Source organism: Phalacrocorax carbo, unplaced genomic scaffold, assembly GCF_963921805.1.
Source record: "Phalacrocorax carbo unplaced genomic scaffold, bPhaCar2.1 SCAFFOLD_73, whole genome shotgun sequence".
NCBI classification, from domain to species: domain Eukaryota; kingdom Metazoa; phylum Chordata; class Aves; order Suliformes; family Phalacrocoracidae; genus Phalacrocorax; species Phalacrocorax carbo.
The window spans coordinates 79,704-96,061 of NW_026990539.1; the positions used below are offsets into that span (position 1 = coordinate 79,704).

The 16,358-nt window shown below is 51.2% G+C and overlaps 1 protein-coding gene across 1 annotated transcript; it reads right to left on the bottom strand.

Moving 5' to 3' along the window:
* Window positions 1-1,046: 1,046 nt before the first annotated feature.
* Window positions 1,047-2,421, bottom strand: LOC135311457 (olfactory receptor 14A16-like). Its single transcript, XM_064440583.1, has 2 exons — window positions 2,411-2,421; window positions 1,047-2,046 (listed from the first exon to the last, which is right to left on the bottom strand). Exons 1-2 carry the CDS (start codon window positions 2,419-2,421, stop codon window positions 1,047-1,049), a joined length of 1,011 nt encoding a protein of 336 aa, XP_064296653.1.
* Window positions 2,422-16,358: the final 13,937 nt, after the last annotated feature.

Here is a 16,358-nt window from a genome sequence, read left to right on the forward strand (position 1 = left end):
TACTCCCCACAGCCCCGAGCTGGCGGTGCTGCTCTGCAGAGAAAGTGGGCTGTGGTTCACTGAGGGTAAGACAAATCACCCACCAGGCTCCTTTCCCTGCCCCTGCTGTGTCCCCTGGGCTTGCTGAGCTCCTGTTTGCCACTTCACACCCAGATCTAGAGTGTTGTTTCTGGGCGACACCGTGCTGGACAGGCTGGTGCTCGGTGGGGTCCATTCACTGCCAAGTCCCTGGCACACGCTGTCCCTCCCTGCACATCCCCTCTGCTCTCCTGGCAGCTCCCAAGTCCCTCCAGAAAAGCATTCACCTGCCATCAGCCCTGTCACATGCTCCAGAGCCCCAGGAGGGTCAGTCAGAGACCATTCACCACCTGCATGGGTGCTGGCCACCAACAAGCAGCACCTGAACCAGCCCTCAGTCCCTTGAAGGTCATACTGGGACCATGACCTCATCACACTGAGCCCATGGAGAGCAAGCAAAACAATGAACCGATTCCTTGGGCATGCTCTTGAGAGCATTCTTGGGCCTGCTCTTGAGAGCAACTCTGGAAGAAGACATAAGCCTTCAGGTACTGCACTCAGGAGATGCCCTTTCCTGATGGAAACGGTGTTGTGGTGTTATGTGCCTTCCTGAACGCACAGCACTAGAACACAGCAGGACCGTGACCAATCTCCAAGAGCACTCAGGCCTTACACCCGCTCAGCAGCTCAGGAGGAGAGTGTGGACGTGGGAAGAGAGCAGCTCTGAAAAGACCAAGAGCTGCTGCTCCCTGGCAGTGCTGCTGTGCCAGGACTCTTTTCCCCCCACCTATGTCCACAGGCACGGCCCCTGCAGCTTCATAGAGGTCTCAGAGGAAGGGTCTTGCACAAAAAAGTTGATGCAGAGTCCTTTTTTTTTCTGTTTAAATACACAGAGAGCACAGTTCCTCATTTACACAATCTCTGGGTCAAATTCAACAGTAGACAGTGAATTAGAAGTGGGATAGATAATAAAACTTCATTGTGCACTTGCACACACCCCGAAAATATTTCAAGGTAAAATAGGCTTGTCATGAGTTCCATTCTGAGTGCTGTGGAGAAGGCAACAAGCAGTTTCTTGCACCTGAAAAACATCCATTGATCAGTTTCCCCACGGCATCCTTGAGCTCCTGGTTCCTCATGCTGTAGATGAGGGGGTTCACTGCTGGAGACACCACCGAGTACAGCACTGCCAACACCAGGTCCAGGGATGGGGAGGAGATGGAGGGGGGCTTCAGGTAGGCAAATGTGCCAGTGCCAATATACAGGGAGACCACGGCCAGGTGAGGGAGGCACGTGGAAAAGGCTTTGTGCCGTCCCTGCTCAGAGGGGAGCCTCAGCACAGCCCTGAAGATCTGCACATAGGAGAAAAGGATGAAAACAAAACAGCCAAACCCTAAACAGGCACTAACGACAAGAATCCCGACTTCCCTGAGGTAGGTGTCTGAGCAGGAGAGCTTGAGGATCTGGGGGATTTCACAGAAGAACTGCCCCAGGGCATTGCCATGGCAGAGGGGGAGTGAAAATGTACTGGCCGTGTGCAGCAGAGCACTGAGAAACCCACCGGCCCAGGCAGCTGCTGCCATGTGGGCACAAGCTCTGCTGCCCAGCAGGGTCCCGTAGTGCAGGGGTGTGCAGATGGCCACGTAGCGGTCGTAGGCCATGACCGTCAGGAGAAAAAATTCTGCTGACATTAAAAAGACAAATAGAAAGGCTTGTGCAGCACATCCCACGTAGGAGATGTCCCTGGTGTCCCCGAGGGAATTGGCCATGGATTTGGGGAGAGTGGTGGAGATGGAGCCCAGGTCGAGGAGGGAGAGGTTGAGGAGGAAGAAGTACATGGGGGTGTGGAGGCGGTGGTCGCAGGCGATGGCGGTGACGATGAGCCCGTTGCCCAGGAGGGCAGCCAGGTAGATGGCCAGGGAGAGCCAGAAGTGCAGGAGCTGCAGCTCCCGCGTCTCTGTGAACGCCAGGAGGAGGAACAGGGTGATGGAGCTGCTGTTGGACATCTGCTGCCTCTGGGTGTGGGTCCTATAGGAAAAGACAAAGACAAGTTAAGACAGGTTTCTCTGAGCAAAAACTATGCCATTTCTTTTAGATCCTCCCACTGTGTCTCGCAAAACTTTTTATACCTCTGGGGAAAGTTTCATTCAGGTCCCTGACTTGAGCCTCACTGTGTGCTGGCTGAGCAGCCAGGACTCTGTGTGTGGCCTCTCGAGGAGTCATCCCTGCCCTGCTGCACAGGGTACGTGGGAATGTGGCGGGGGAACAGGCTGGATATTCAGCATTTGTCAGACAAAACCACTCCAATCGCAGAAGGGCTTGTTCTCATCTGCACTCCCAGAGATAAAGAATGTGGGCAGCAGAAAGGAGTTTTAGAGCATTTTTTTCCTACCTGCACACCATGACTGGTTCTCTGAAGTCAGAAGTTCCTGCATTTCTGCCACGCTTGGAGTCACTGACTGTGAGACCTGCCTAAGGGGCAAAGGGATTCAGTGTGGCTCTGGGCAAAGTGATGGGGCTTGTTCCCAAGTGCCCTGCTCTTACATCTTTTGGTTTTGGAGGACAGTCTCACTCCTGTGGTACTTTGAAAAGAAACCAGACACTGCTGAGAGCAGAGGGATCACTAAATGTCTCACCTTTTCTTAATGTATCTCAGCAAGGTCTCAGCACCTGCTTCTATACAAAGACACACATGGTTCATTTCACAAACCCAACAGCATTTCCTCAGCTGTAGCATCTCTGCGCTTCTCCATGGGACATACAGGTAACACCAAGATGCTATAGGAAAGATTTGCATCCTGGAGGGCAGCTCAGAGCTTGGAAGGATACCCCAAGGAGATGCCCCAGTGTCCTGTTGAAGAGAGCTCAGTCACGGGCACACAGCTCGTTCCCCAGCCACACAGACTGCTTTGCCCACAGCCCCACAGTTAGAGAAGAGCTTGGGCACTTCATTCCCATGGAGACACTTGCATGGGAGGAATCTCAAGATCAGGGCCTGACTTGGCTGCTGCAACTCCCATGCCCTGAAGAGCCTGACAGCAAGAACTAGATAAGAGGAACAATATCACAGGCTAGTGCAGAAACAAGGATGAATGCAGTGATGGTCTGGCTCAGAGAGGCAGTGGAGAGACAGCCGAGCACTCAGGGAAGCGTTACCCTCACCCAGCTGTGCACGCCAGCTCCCAGACATCAACATTGCCCTCCTTCCCACAGCATTTCTCATTTTAATTTCCTCTCATTCCCTGATCATACCCCTGCTGTCTGGACATTTTCCTCCTCAGAGGTGTTTGTCTGTGCCATGTCTTCTCCCTGTCAGCACTCACAGGCCCATCCCAACCTCTGTGCGCTCACCTTGGCCCTACAGAAACCTGCCTGTTTGCAGGGCACTGCCTGGGCACATCTTCCTCTTTGCAGGTGGGAAAGGGCAGGTCAGGACAGCCCTGGTGGGGCCAGCAGAGGTGATGCTGGTGCAGTCCAAAGGCAGAGGAGTGGCTGAAGGCACTTCAGGAGGCTCCCAGCAGACCTACTGCTCACTCAGAGTTACAGCTCAGGAGACTCAGTAGTTGTTCAAACATTACAGCTCCTATTCTATTTCTCCCATCTCCCCATCATCTCACCCTTCCCCAAGTAGGAAATTGAAAACAGACCCTGGAAAGCTCCTTCTCTTTACATCAAACCCTGCCTTGACCTTCCCCTTGAAAAGAGTCCTCCAGAGATGTCCTCATGGTGATGTGGAGCTGTGAGCAGCCCTGACACACACAGCACCCGCTCAGCAGCAGCACAACCCTGCCCTGCCCCGCCGAGCACCGCTCCTTCCACCCACAGCCTGTCCCCACGGCCCCATGGGGAGCTCCCCGGGCAGGCTGAGTGCTGACCCTGGCATGGAGCAGAGTCCCTGCCCCAGCACAGAGTCCCCTGGGGTGCAGGGACCCTGCTCTGAAGGACAGCCCTGGGCAGCCCTGGGTGCGCACCCACCTTCATCCCACTGCAGCCATCCCTGGCAGAAGGGAGGAGGGGGCTGGCTTGCCCCGTCCCTCGGCTGGTGCAGCGGGAAGCCCTGCTCGGAAGCATGTCCTTCTCTGTGCTACAGAAATGCTGCGAGCCACCCTGCCAGTCCGTACCAGCCATGGGATGGGCAGGCTCTGGAAATGCCTCCAGGATTCTCATCCGCCTTGTCCTGCAGCCAGAGACTTACCGTGTCAAGGGTGGCGAAGATTTCTCCCCCAGGCAGCGCTCAGCATCCCCCCAGCCCAGGCTGCCTTTCCCCTCTCCCTGCCCGGCTCCTCTGCCCTCGGTGCCTGCAGGCAGTGCCCTCAGCCCTGCTGCGCTTGGCAGAGGAGCTGCTCCTGGGCAGAGCTGTCTCTCGGCAGCGCTGCCTCATTGCCAGCAGCTCCCTCCACGCCAGGAGCCCAGCCCAGCTCGGCAGCAGAGGAACAGCCCAAGGCAGCCCTTTCTCTGCCCCTCGGGGCTCCCTCCAGGTGTCCCTGGGGCTCCGGGGGAACCTGCTGTGAAACAGCCTGCAGGAATCCCTGATGCTCCCCCCCTCAGCTGGGGGGAGACACGGCTTTCCAGCACTGTTATTTCTCCTGTGAGGAAACGATTTGGGCACGACAATCACTTATATTGCCCCATCGTTAAACAGGACAGCAGGAAGGTGACAGGGAAGGATCTCCTTTCTCCAAACGGGCATGTGGTGTTCCATTGAAGAGCCAGAGCTGTGACATGGTTGCAGAGCTCAGCACAGCTCGTCTTCAAGGGCAGCACCTTCCAAACTCAGCAAGGGTCCAGTTCCAAACTCAGTCTGAACTCGAAAGGCAACTCAAGGGCACCGTAAGGAGTGTTTCCTACTTCAGGAACAGTTAAAGGAGAAGCAAAGACACTGTGTGGGCACTGCTGGATTTAGTAAGGGCAGGGGTAGAGAGATGTGAGATTCTCTGTGCCCTCTTTGCCTCAGCCTTCCCCAGCAAGGTCTCCCGGCCTCTGGGACTCAGGGCAGGACTCTGGAGGAGATCAGGCAGCGGGGGATGGGATCAAGCCAGGGCTCACTTGAGCAAACGCAATCCCTCCCAGCCCATGGGACAGGAGGGGCAGCATCGCGGGGAGCTGAGTGAGCAGGCCAGTGTCCCAGGGAAGCCACTCCCCATTGTCTTCCAGTGGCCGTGGAGCCTGAGGGAGCTCCCTGAGCATGGGGAAAACGCAAACGTCGCGTGCACCTTTCCCCAGTGCCCAAAGGATGTGCAGAGGAGCGAAAGGCCGTGCCCCAGACCGTGTTCTCTTGGATCCCACTGCTGGCTGACTGAAGGAGAAGGTGACTGGGTTTACTCAGGTTGGCTTGTCTGTCACCATCCTCTCTGCTCGTGGTCTGTCACCATCCTCTTTGTTACCAACCACATGGTATCCAGGAAAGATTCAGCCAAGGTCCTGCTCCTAAAGTGGATGTAGACTCGACAGTGTCACAGGCCAGGGACTGCCTCGGCGGGTAGTAGCTCTGCAGGGAAGGGTCTGCAGGGCTTTGGGTTCCATTAGGCAAGAGATGAGCCATCAGCAAAGGTGGCCAACAGCACCCTGGGCTGTAGGAGCGCTAGCACGGCCAGGGGAAGTGATTATCTCCCTCTGCTCAGCGCTTGTTACACCACACCCAGAGGACTTGCCCAGGTTTTGGTTCTACACAGTGTCAGAGAGACATGGGCGAGCTGGAGGGACACAGAAGTTCATTGGAGGGCCACAGAGGTGGCCACGGCTGGAGCACTTGTCCTCTTAGGAGAGGCCAAAGGAGCAGCGCTTGTACACCCTGGAGCATGGAGGCTTTGCGGGGAGGATGTACTAGGCTTGCATCGCCTGTGGTGAGGCTTCCAAGAAGACACTGTGGTGCAAGGCAGGAGCACAGGAGGCAACGAGCTGAAACACGAGTGGCTCAGGCTCAATATAGGGAGAAACTGCTGCAATGTGAGGGCAGTCAGACACGGGAAGCCGTTTCCCGGAGAGTGTGCGCTGCCTCCATCCCTGGAAGTTTCAAAGACCCATCTGGATGAAACCATGAGAAAGCTGGTGTGATCCTGCTTCAAGTAGGATGTTTCCTACAGATATCTAGGAAGGTGCCTTCCAGCCTGAACGAGGCTCTCATTCCTCCCCGTGGCGAGTAATTGTGTTGCCATTAAATGGTAACAGCTAGAAAGGAGAGGGAAAGTGCTGTTCTAAAAACTTCATGCCAGAACATAATACGGAGAAACAACTGTCTTGTCAAGGAAGAATGTATGGGAGGCATAACGTTAAAGAAATAAAGTTTACTGTCATCAAGAAGAAGAAGAAATTATTTGAGAGCATAGTACTGCTGCTGGATTTACTAAACGTAGAAACAAGGCAAATTAAATGGCATGTTGACCCCAGCTGGCCGCTAAGCCCCTCCCCAGCTGCTCGCTCACTCCCCCTGAGCGGGGTGGGGGAGAGCATTGGAAAGTCATAAAAAATCAAGGGTCAGAATAAGGAATTTGCCTCAGGTTGCTTTCCTTCCTCGGCCTTTGCTGAGGGGACTGAATAACCTCCTCTTTTGATAGAGCCAGAGAATGGTTTGGGTTGGAAGGGACCTTAAAGATCATCTAGTTCCAAACCCCTGCCATGGGCAGGGAAGGATGAATCTGTCCCTGGGTGGGATCAAGCCACCAGCCTTTCAGTTAACAGCCAAATACGCTCGCCAATGGCACCACAGAGACTCCCAAAGTGAGCTGTGTAGTGCTTCCCATGGGCAGGCAGATGCTCGGCCGTTTCCAGGGAAGCAGGGCTTTGTCACGTGTAATGGTGACTTGGGAAGAGAAACACCATCACCCTGAATGTCCACCCTGCTTTCCCTGACCCCCGGACCTCCCCTCCCACGCCATTTCTGGGAGCAGCCCTGTCTCGTTCCCCGCCCACTGCAGACCAACCACCTGCAGTACAGTGCTGGGCACCAAACGCACTCCTCCTGCAGCCTTGCACAAGCGCTCCGACCTCAAAGAGCACGGAGGTGCCTCGGGGAGGTCCTCCCCTCACCAAGGTGAGCTGCCTCAGCTGGTGTGTTTAGGATGCATGAATGGTGACTGGAGAAACAGGGACACCCCTTGACGAGGAGATGGGAAGCCTTGAGAGCTTCTTAGCTCCTCAGTTAGTCATTAGGTAGTGATTGGCAGTGCCTATGGATGCAAGAGGCGGGTGGAGGGAACTCTAGCAAGATCAAGGTGTTGGTTGAGGGTTTTAGCAAATAGGATCATAGAACCATAGAATCAATAAGATTGGAAAAGACCTCTAGGATCATCAGGTTGAACCATCAGCCCAACACTACCATGTCTGCTAAACCATGCCCTGAACTGCCACATCTACACATTGTTTGAACACCTTCAGGGATGGCGACTCCACCACCTCTCTGGGCAGCCTCTTCCAATATCTGACCACTCTTTCAGCAAAGGAAGTTTTCCTAATACCCAATTTAAATCTGCCCTGATGCATCTTGAAGCCGTTTCCTCTCATTCTACACTGGTAACTTGAACGACCAACAACCATTTCACAACAGCCTCCTGTCAGGTACTTGTAGAGAGCGATAAGGTCTCCCCTCTGCCTCCTCTTCTCCAGGCCAAACAACCCCAGGTCCCTCAACCTCTCCTCATATGACCTGCTTGCTCTCCAGACCCTTCCCCAGATCCGCTGCCCTTCTCTGGACACGCTTCAGCACCTCAGTGTCCTTCTTGCACTGAGTGGCCCAAAACTAAACACAATATGCAAGGTGTGACCTCACCAGTGCTGAGCACAGGGGCACCATCCCTGCCCCGATCCTGCTGGCCACATTATTCCTGATACCAGCCCGGGTGCTGTTGGCCTCCTTGGCCACCTGGGCACTCCTCAGGTTGCAGGCAAGGCTTCCCTCGGGCAAGGAGGAGCTCTGGGCACGTGGAAGCATCAGCAGGGCAAACATAAGATCTGTTTCTTCTTGAAATGCTCTTTCATTCTCTGATGCCTGCTCTTATTTGCTCATTTCCATTTCTTTCTCCCGTTGCAGAAGACTTGAGGAACGAGAGCGCCTTTCTGGGAGAGCTGGTGTTTGGGGGTGGAGATACCGCTGAACTTTCCTGTGACAGCCAAGGCTCTTCTGTGTCTCTTTTCTGGTTTAAAGACGGTATCGGGACTCGTCCATCCTCCCGCATCACCCCCAAGTGCACCCGGGTCCTCGAGCAAAAGCAGTGCCACGAATGGGTTTGCCTTTGCCTGAGGCAGGAAGAACCCAGACTGTTTTCCCAGAGGCTGGTGCGTGACAGGGGGTGTGATACACCCGCTCCGTGCCGTGCCCTTTGGCCCAGGTGTCTGTGAGGGTGTTTCAGAAATGAGTCCCGTTGTCTGACTCAGTTCTCTCTGGGGTGCCATGTCGCCACAGCACTTGTTTTTCGAGCCCCAGGAGAGTGATCCGGGCGGTGGCGTGGGGCACGGGGTATGTTTCCCGCCAGCCGGGCGTTGCTTCCACCACTGTAAGCACATGGCGCTTGCCTTGGCGGCTCTGTGGGAGTGTGATATAGTCCATTGCCGGGCCTGCCCATATCTGTATTTCAGCCATGGTCCACGTCCGATGCTTCCCCACAAGGCGACAGGACCCATCAGTGAGCAGGGCACACTGCTGCTCATTTTCTGGCAGTTTGTTCCACAGTGGGGCCTCTTCAGCACGTGGCACCCCCTCCTCTGGGGATATTCCAAGGTCTTTGCCCTCTGCCCAGTCCATGGTCACTTCCAGGATTCCTGGGCCACTGGGGTTTCCTATTCAAGCCCGCTGGGTGATCACTGCGACCCATTTACTCCATGTAGCACCACTCTGTGCTAATCCCACCTGGCACAGCTTGTGGTTCTCCCGAGTGCGGGGGGCTTTGAAGAGCTCTTGGCGCACAACGGGCACCCAGCCTCTGTTCGCACCATACCCGATCGTCGCTCATGGGCTCTACCCTGAGCCTGTCACACACCTCCCTCCTGCATCCTTCTCTCCCTGCCCATTAACATTACAATTGTAGTATCAAAATACCAGCAATCAGGCTTTCACTAATAACTCATGGTCTAGTCTGGGTTTAAACCAAGTTCAAGAGCAAGGCACACCACACCGTTGGCTGCTGTGGGATGAGCCTGCTCTTGAACCACGCCGGGTGATGCACGGCCCAGGAGTGAGTGACCTGAACCAACAGGCACATCAGGCACCGTCACCTGCATTTTTCCCTCTGCCTCACGTATGGGTCACCCACACAGCACAGTGCATTGGGAAACGCTTTTTATTTGAGGAACAGCTGTAATTCAGAAGGAACCGCAGAACATTTCTCTCCGAGCATCTCAAAGGCACTCATTATCGTGACTGCTTTGGTGAGAACAGCATTCCTGCGATGGAAACCTGCAAGTTTTGCACAGAAGACAAAAGTACCAACAACATAAGAAACAAATGCAATCTTACCACGTGAAATTCTATTATTTCATTGCATTTTCCAATTGGCCTAGACTAAGAGGTCCAAATATACCAGAACTGAGGTTGATTTGGCCACACCACCTGTAGGAAAATCATCTGACAGCTACTGGCCTCTTTCCTGCTCTTTATCATTCTGCCTATTTTTAAGTAAATAAGGCAGAAACAAAGCAGAAACATGGCAGCAAGTGGGAAAAGGTTACTATTTGATCACACAATCAAGTCTAGCAAGATCCATACACCAATAGCTTGATGGTAATCAGGGTTTTAGTTTTAGCCATCTTAAATTCTCTAAACATATTTACCATAATATAAATATATGTATTTTGCATAACAAACATTATCATAACAGAAAAACTCTCTCTCAACGAAGTTTCTGCTCGTTTCCTACCCATAACTCTCTAACTTTGGCCAACACACGACTGCTGAAAGGTGCCCTTGGATCCACATTTCCTGCATTAGCTGGTTTTGTTACTGTCGAGATTGGCTTTGGTCTTGCAGCTGTAAAGCACGAGGGAAAAACGATCAGCCTTGTGCAATCAAAGCGATGGTGAGTTGTGCGTTATATTCCCCCCCTAAAAATTACCTTCTCTTGGTCCGGATGAAGGCAGATGGTAAGGCTTGGCTCTCTCTACAGCCAGCTGCCTCTGACCTCTAGGAAGGGTCTTGCCGTGCTGGGCTGAGAGAGAATTTCTGGCAACTGCTCTCTGTCTCCAGCGAGGAGCACGATCGTTCTGGTGAACAAAAAGCGTAAAGCAAGAAGTTTCACCCTGTATATTTAGCCAAGCGGAAGGAAGACTAGAATAATAGCAGAACCTACAACTTTAAGCTAAAACCATGCCGGCACCCTGCAGAACCTCATTCTGACGCGCTTGTCAGCACCCACAAGTTTCACGTGGCTGACAAAACAGCAGCCTTTCCCTTGTTTTTCCTGAAACGCCACTGCCCCAGGTGACTGAATCTCCAGGGCAGCGGCGGGTTCCGTTGGACAAGAGGAAGTGAGGATTAAAATGAGGAAGAGAAAGCTGCCTACACACCCCTTCCCCCGGGATGGAAGCTTTCAAACGCAGGACCTCAACCTTCCAGAACCACCCCACAAGTTTGCTTCCCTGGGAAACTATGGTTCTGGAAAGCAGCAAATGGATCACAGAACCACAACAGAAGTTCCCATAACACAGAATTTGACCTGCCTATTTTGAGACTCAGAAGTTAAGTAAGAATTTCTGTCCTAAAAGTGGTAAAACGAAAGCTGTGGAATTGCAGACCTCACGCTATAACTTGAGGAAATAATAAAAAGAACAACCCATGATGCAAACGGTGCCTGTGGGTTGGCACCCAGAGCTGCGTGTGAGATACCAGAGATGACATACAACACACTCTTCATTCCACAGTGACCCAAACAACTTCCAATCATCCGAACCCTACATAACGTACGTCCCTGAATATCTGAATGGTAAGAGTGGCTGACAGGAGATACTTATTTAATCCTCAGACACAAACAAACTGTTCAAAGTGGAGTCAACAACAGCCTGGAACACAGAATTTCCAACTGCACGGGGTAGCTTTGGAGCAGTGACACATTCTGTTCAACTTTTAGGTTCAGCTGTAACGTAAGGTGCAGAGGCTTATTGCAAGTATTTCAAAGAAGGGTGTGATAAAGAAAGCAGGATTCTTACTGAGCGCTGTTAAATCTAGTTAGTAACCCCTGAGAGAACCTTGCACACTTGGCAGGACTTTTACGCTTACCATGAGATGAACGTTCATCGCCCGGTTCAGCCGTGCTGCTGCCGTACAGTTGGCACGCTGCAGATGCTGGACTAAAAGAATCTCATGAGTCTGTAAAAATTTCTCCAAACACTTCTATGAGAAATAACACATTTGAAAACATATATGATGACCCTGCCTCTTCTCTTGGCAAAGAGGGGGTTCAGATTTTCCTCTTGCCCACACTTACTTGTTCAGAGTCTGTGAAAGGCAGCCTCAGGAAGTCTCCTACTAGTCCCAACTCCCGACAGATGTCATACATGTCTTTTAATAGCTCTTCCTCCTTTAACTGAGCGGCGTCTTCCTGCAGCAGAGCCCAAGCCTCCGCCATGCACCTGTAGTTAATTTTGTGAGATGTAAAGGCGTATAAATAGTATCACCAAAAAGATGCTTCCCAGATATTGTGCTCAAAGTTCAAAGGAAGTGTAGGGGATTGTGATTTCTAGTGTTTGTTCTCCACCTCTCACAGTATTTGAGTGCCAAAATGGTGGCAGATATTTCTTTACCTATTGGACAACAGCACAGTGAGGAAAAGTCGCTCTTCACAACTGCTTGAGAATGGTGGCTTCATCACCTGCATGTATCTGAGGGCTCGCCTATGCTCTCCTTGGCACATGAGGGACCGAAGAATTCTCACGTGTTGCCACGACACAGGTGTGATTGTAGCTGGGTGAAAGAGCAGGGCCAGGGAGTTCTGCAGAAGGTGGAGATAAGGTTTACTAAGATCACAGAATGCCAGGTTGGAAGGGACCTCAGCGATCATCTAGTCCAACCTTTCTGGGAAGAGCCCAGTCTAGACAAGATGGCCCAGCACCCTGTCCAGATGACTCTTGGCGGTGTCCAACGTGGCCGAGTCAACCACGTCCCTGGGGAGATTATTCCAACGGTGACTGTCCTCAGTGTGAAAAATTTCCCTCTGGTGCCCAATCGGAATCTCCCCAAGAGCAACCTGTGTCCATCCCCCTTGTCCTCTCTATGGGACTCCGTGTAAAAAGGGAGTCTCAACCTTCTTTGTAGCTACCCCCTAAGCCCTGGTACACGGGGATGAGATCCCCTCTGAGCCTCCTTTTCTCAAGGCTGAACAAACCCAGCTCTCCCAGCCCATCCTCGTATGGCAGCTTCCCTGTCCTCTCATCATCCTGGTGTCCCCTCTCTGGGCCCCTTCCAGCCTGGCCACATCCTCTTTGAATAGAGGGGATCAGATTGGACACACAAGCACACCACAAAACTGTTCAACAGTTTCTTCAGTAAGGGTGAATGTCCTTGATACCGGACAGGTAAATATAAATTCTTTACTATTTGCAGGAAAAAAAAATCAGTTAGCCATACAGAAAAAAACCAGAGTCTTTTAAAAGGAGTGATTCACACTCGGCTAGGGTAACCAAATCCCCATAGGCAAACATCACTTCTTATAAATACCAGTTATTCTCCCAGACAGGTTGCGTTAAAATTGTGATAGGCAAAGAGCAACCTTCAGCATCAGGAGGAACATGAATTAGATTGAAGAGTCACTTTTGCGGTCTTCTGTCTCAAGTCTTGCTGCCAGGATGGCAGTTTGAATAGTTAAAGTCCCCAAACCACTGCTTTTGAGAAAGCGCTCGACTGCTCTGATGAGAACAACCTGAACAGACGGCTTTGGCAAGTCACACGTCAAGCATTAACGCTGACTTCTTCATTGTCTTAATCCATTTCCTCTCAACGTAATTAAAACCAAACTGCAGATCATCACGTATTGCTGAAGGTGCTGCTGAAGCAGCATTACAAAAGAAGCTTCCCATGTTTTATCACCTGGTATCAGCTAAGCACCAGGGTTTTTACATCATTTGATAGATCATAGCATTGTATTGCAATGTGTGCCCAACTAAACTGTCACATGCTTACATCATAATCCTTGTGGTCTAGAAGCCAAAATCCTTGGATACGCTTAACAAGGCCCGAAGGGATGGCAAAGGCAGCTGCGAAGGAGTCGACGGAAGGTTCTGTTTTGTTCGGAAAGGAATGTATGATGTCTAGCAGCAAGTAAATTGTCTGATATCAAGTATCTAATTAAGGCTAATAAATTTGCAAGACCAACAATTTATCACATGAAATAATATTATACCTATGATTAATATAATAGGAATAAATAATAAAATGAAATAAGAATATCATAGTGGTAGGACGCAGAAAATACTCATGTATTAGTCTTGCCATTTTATGCTGTTGCAACCTGAAGATAGTCAGGCCCTAACAACAAAATTGCATTCTGAATAAATAACCAGAAAGACAGACTCTCTGATTTCTCTAAGGCATTCAGAAAGGTTGCCTTTCGATATTTAAACAGTTCCGTTGGAAACACAGGCTCCCTCTTTAGCCACTGGAGCCACCAGCTGGACATTCAAAACATGAGAACGGCCAATGCTTGATTATTAAAGCAAACAAATTCTACAGCTGGTTTCTTCCCTCCTTTCCAGCGTATATAAAACAACTGAAATTAGGGTGTCCTTACAGCACAGCTTAGCTCTGCATGATTAAAACTGGATTTAAACCAGTATGTGGATCACTCATCGGCAGTGTCACTTTCTCTTTCTGACAGCTGTTTTGGGGGGTCTGTTCTCATCAGAGAGCTCCGGGGTGCAACAGCTTTAAAGCCCCTGCTCTCTAGGCTCCCCTCTCGGGTCAGGCAACACACAACCAAAGCAACACAGTGTATTTCGGCAGCTTAAAAATTCAGTTTCTGCCCAATGACTTTTCCCTTCTCTCTCTCTATTATTCTGTGTGCCTGCACTTGTAACAGCACAAAAGCAAGCCCTCTTAGCTGTGCTGGAAAATGGATGATTTCAGCAACATCAGGTCCTGGTACACCACTGTCAGAAATCCTTTTGCTCTGAAGCAGCACATTCTAGTGCATCGCTCGAGGAAGCAGCTGTTTGCTACAGCTGTGGGTGCTTCAAAAATGAAAAACAGTTTACATTTTGAGAAAATCTAGGGGAGCTTTCTACCTTTAACATTGCTTAGTAAAGCTGTTTTCTCACATCAGAAAAGACTTTGCAACAAAACATTTTAAAAATTCCTAAACAATCCACAGTACAAAGAAATCCAACAATGCTTCTGCCTGCGACTTAATTCTTAACTACACGTGTTCATCCGCAGTGTGTTTGAAGCACAAATTAGAAAATGCATCGAACGCGGAGGTGACAGACATTTCAGACCCCTGATGCGCGTATACTGGAGGTGTGACAGAAATAACTCCAAGGGATACGATTGCATGTTTGTGGCTTTCTTCAACGCCTTCTAGCAAATAGAGCTCCAGCAGTGCCTGGAATGAAAAGGTAGAAGCTTTTTAAAGGTCCTCTCTTTGAGAAATCATTGGCTTTGGGGGAGGGCTGGGCTGGGGCTGGGGTTTGTGGTGGTGGTGGTGGTTGTTTTCAGCGAACACAACACTCACCTGTAAGCTAGGAGGTGGGTATTTCCCCGTTCCTCCTTCATCTCTCTGCCACAACTTCTCAACTCGGTCTCCTAACTGGGAAACCATCCCATCGACCATCAGGCAGTCAGAGTCCCGTTTGCCTCTGGAACAAAACGTAGCGAGGATTTGACAGAGGAAAACACTAATTCCAGCCTCTCGGTGTCACAGATTTCCTCCAGCCAAAACAAAACCAGCAAAAGCTCCCACGAGCCCAAGAAAGGAACAAACAGACAAAGGCACGATCGTGACTTGAAATAGACTGGAAAGAAATTTCGGAGTCAGGTGAAAGGTGCTCATTAGATCCTAGTGAATTATTAAAGGAGCTCCAAATAGGAATCCAAAAAGCTCCCTTATTAAGGGGAAAGTTGCAGCGACCTTTTAGTTTTCAGTTTTTCTTTTGTGCCGCATTACTTGTAATACAAGGGCAGTGTGAGCAAAGCTACCCCAAACCTCACGCCCCCAGCGGGAGTGTTCCCACGCACAGCGGTGAGACCCCAGCACGGCAATGTCAGGCTTTGGTCTCAGCACCTCGCTTCTGTTACTGAAAAACAGTCACGGTCAGAAAGCTGAGCCCGCAGCTGAATTCTGGTATCCCCTGAAGCAGCACGTTTGCGCCTCTGCACGTGCCATCACAGTGACGGAGGGCTGGCCTGTGAAACACTGCATTCCTCAGAAGCCCATCGCAGGCTCCTGCGGGCTGCGACGCCAGCCTTTCATTTCCCGAGGAGGACGAGCAGAAGCAGCACGCTGGAGGTGGTGCTTCTAAGGAGCCCGTGAGCCTGTACGAGAGTTACCTGAGAAGGACGCGCAGGAAGAGGAGCTTGAAAGCCAGCGCCTGACATAGAGCAGCTTCCACCTGGACTCCTCCTGCTGCACCTTGCTCACGGTGCCACAGCCACGGCTACTTGAGGACTTTCTTTAGGTTACAGAACAGTTGCCAAAGAAAAATCTGTTCTCACCTAACCCAAGGCACATCACCATTATGCTCGTGAGCCAGCCCAGGAAAGGGAGCTCCCGTGAGGAAGGGGCTTTTATCCAGTCGCCAGGAGAGCGCTGGCCGTGCCAGCTGCATGTGACTCTGCCCATCTCCTTCAACGACACCGCGGTGCTTGGGAGTGGGAGATTTGGGCCAATCCCCTTATCGCCATCTATCACTGGTCATTGAGAGAGATTGTTTTTGCTTTGTTTTTTGTTTGTTTCTAAAACACGCTTTCTTCTGTGCCCAGAACAATTGCTCTGCAAAGGCCGTGCCTTGCTGACCTGGCCGTGACTGATCCTGTCCTCACCACACGACCTTTTCCAGTGGTAACAAATGACACAGAATTGCCAATGAATTACGTGCACGTCAAAACAATGATGATACCAACAAAGGGCACTAAGCAGAGGTATATATCAATATTTCAACACGGGAGAGGAACCTCTCTGTTCAGCAGGACACACGCATCACTCCAGTCAAGAGTGTTGCCAGCAAATGCATGAAGCGTAGCAAATACAGCTGCTGATGGAAAAGCCACTCGCTGCCGCTTCTGAATTTGCAGTGGAACTGCTCTAGAGCTTTCCTGCACGTCCTACCTTGATAAACGCTCCAGTTGCTGTCGATGACCAGCGTAGTAGCTCCGAATCAGAGGATAATTGTAGAAAGGTCTAGAGAAACGCATCTCGTCACCTACA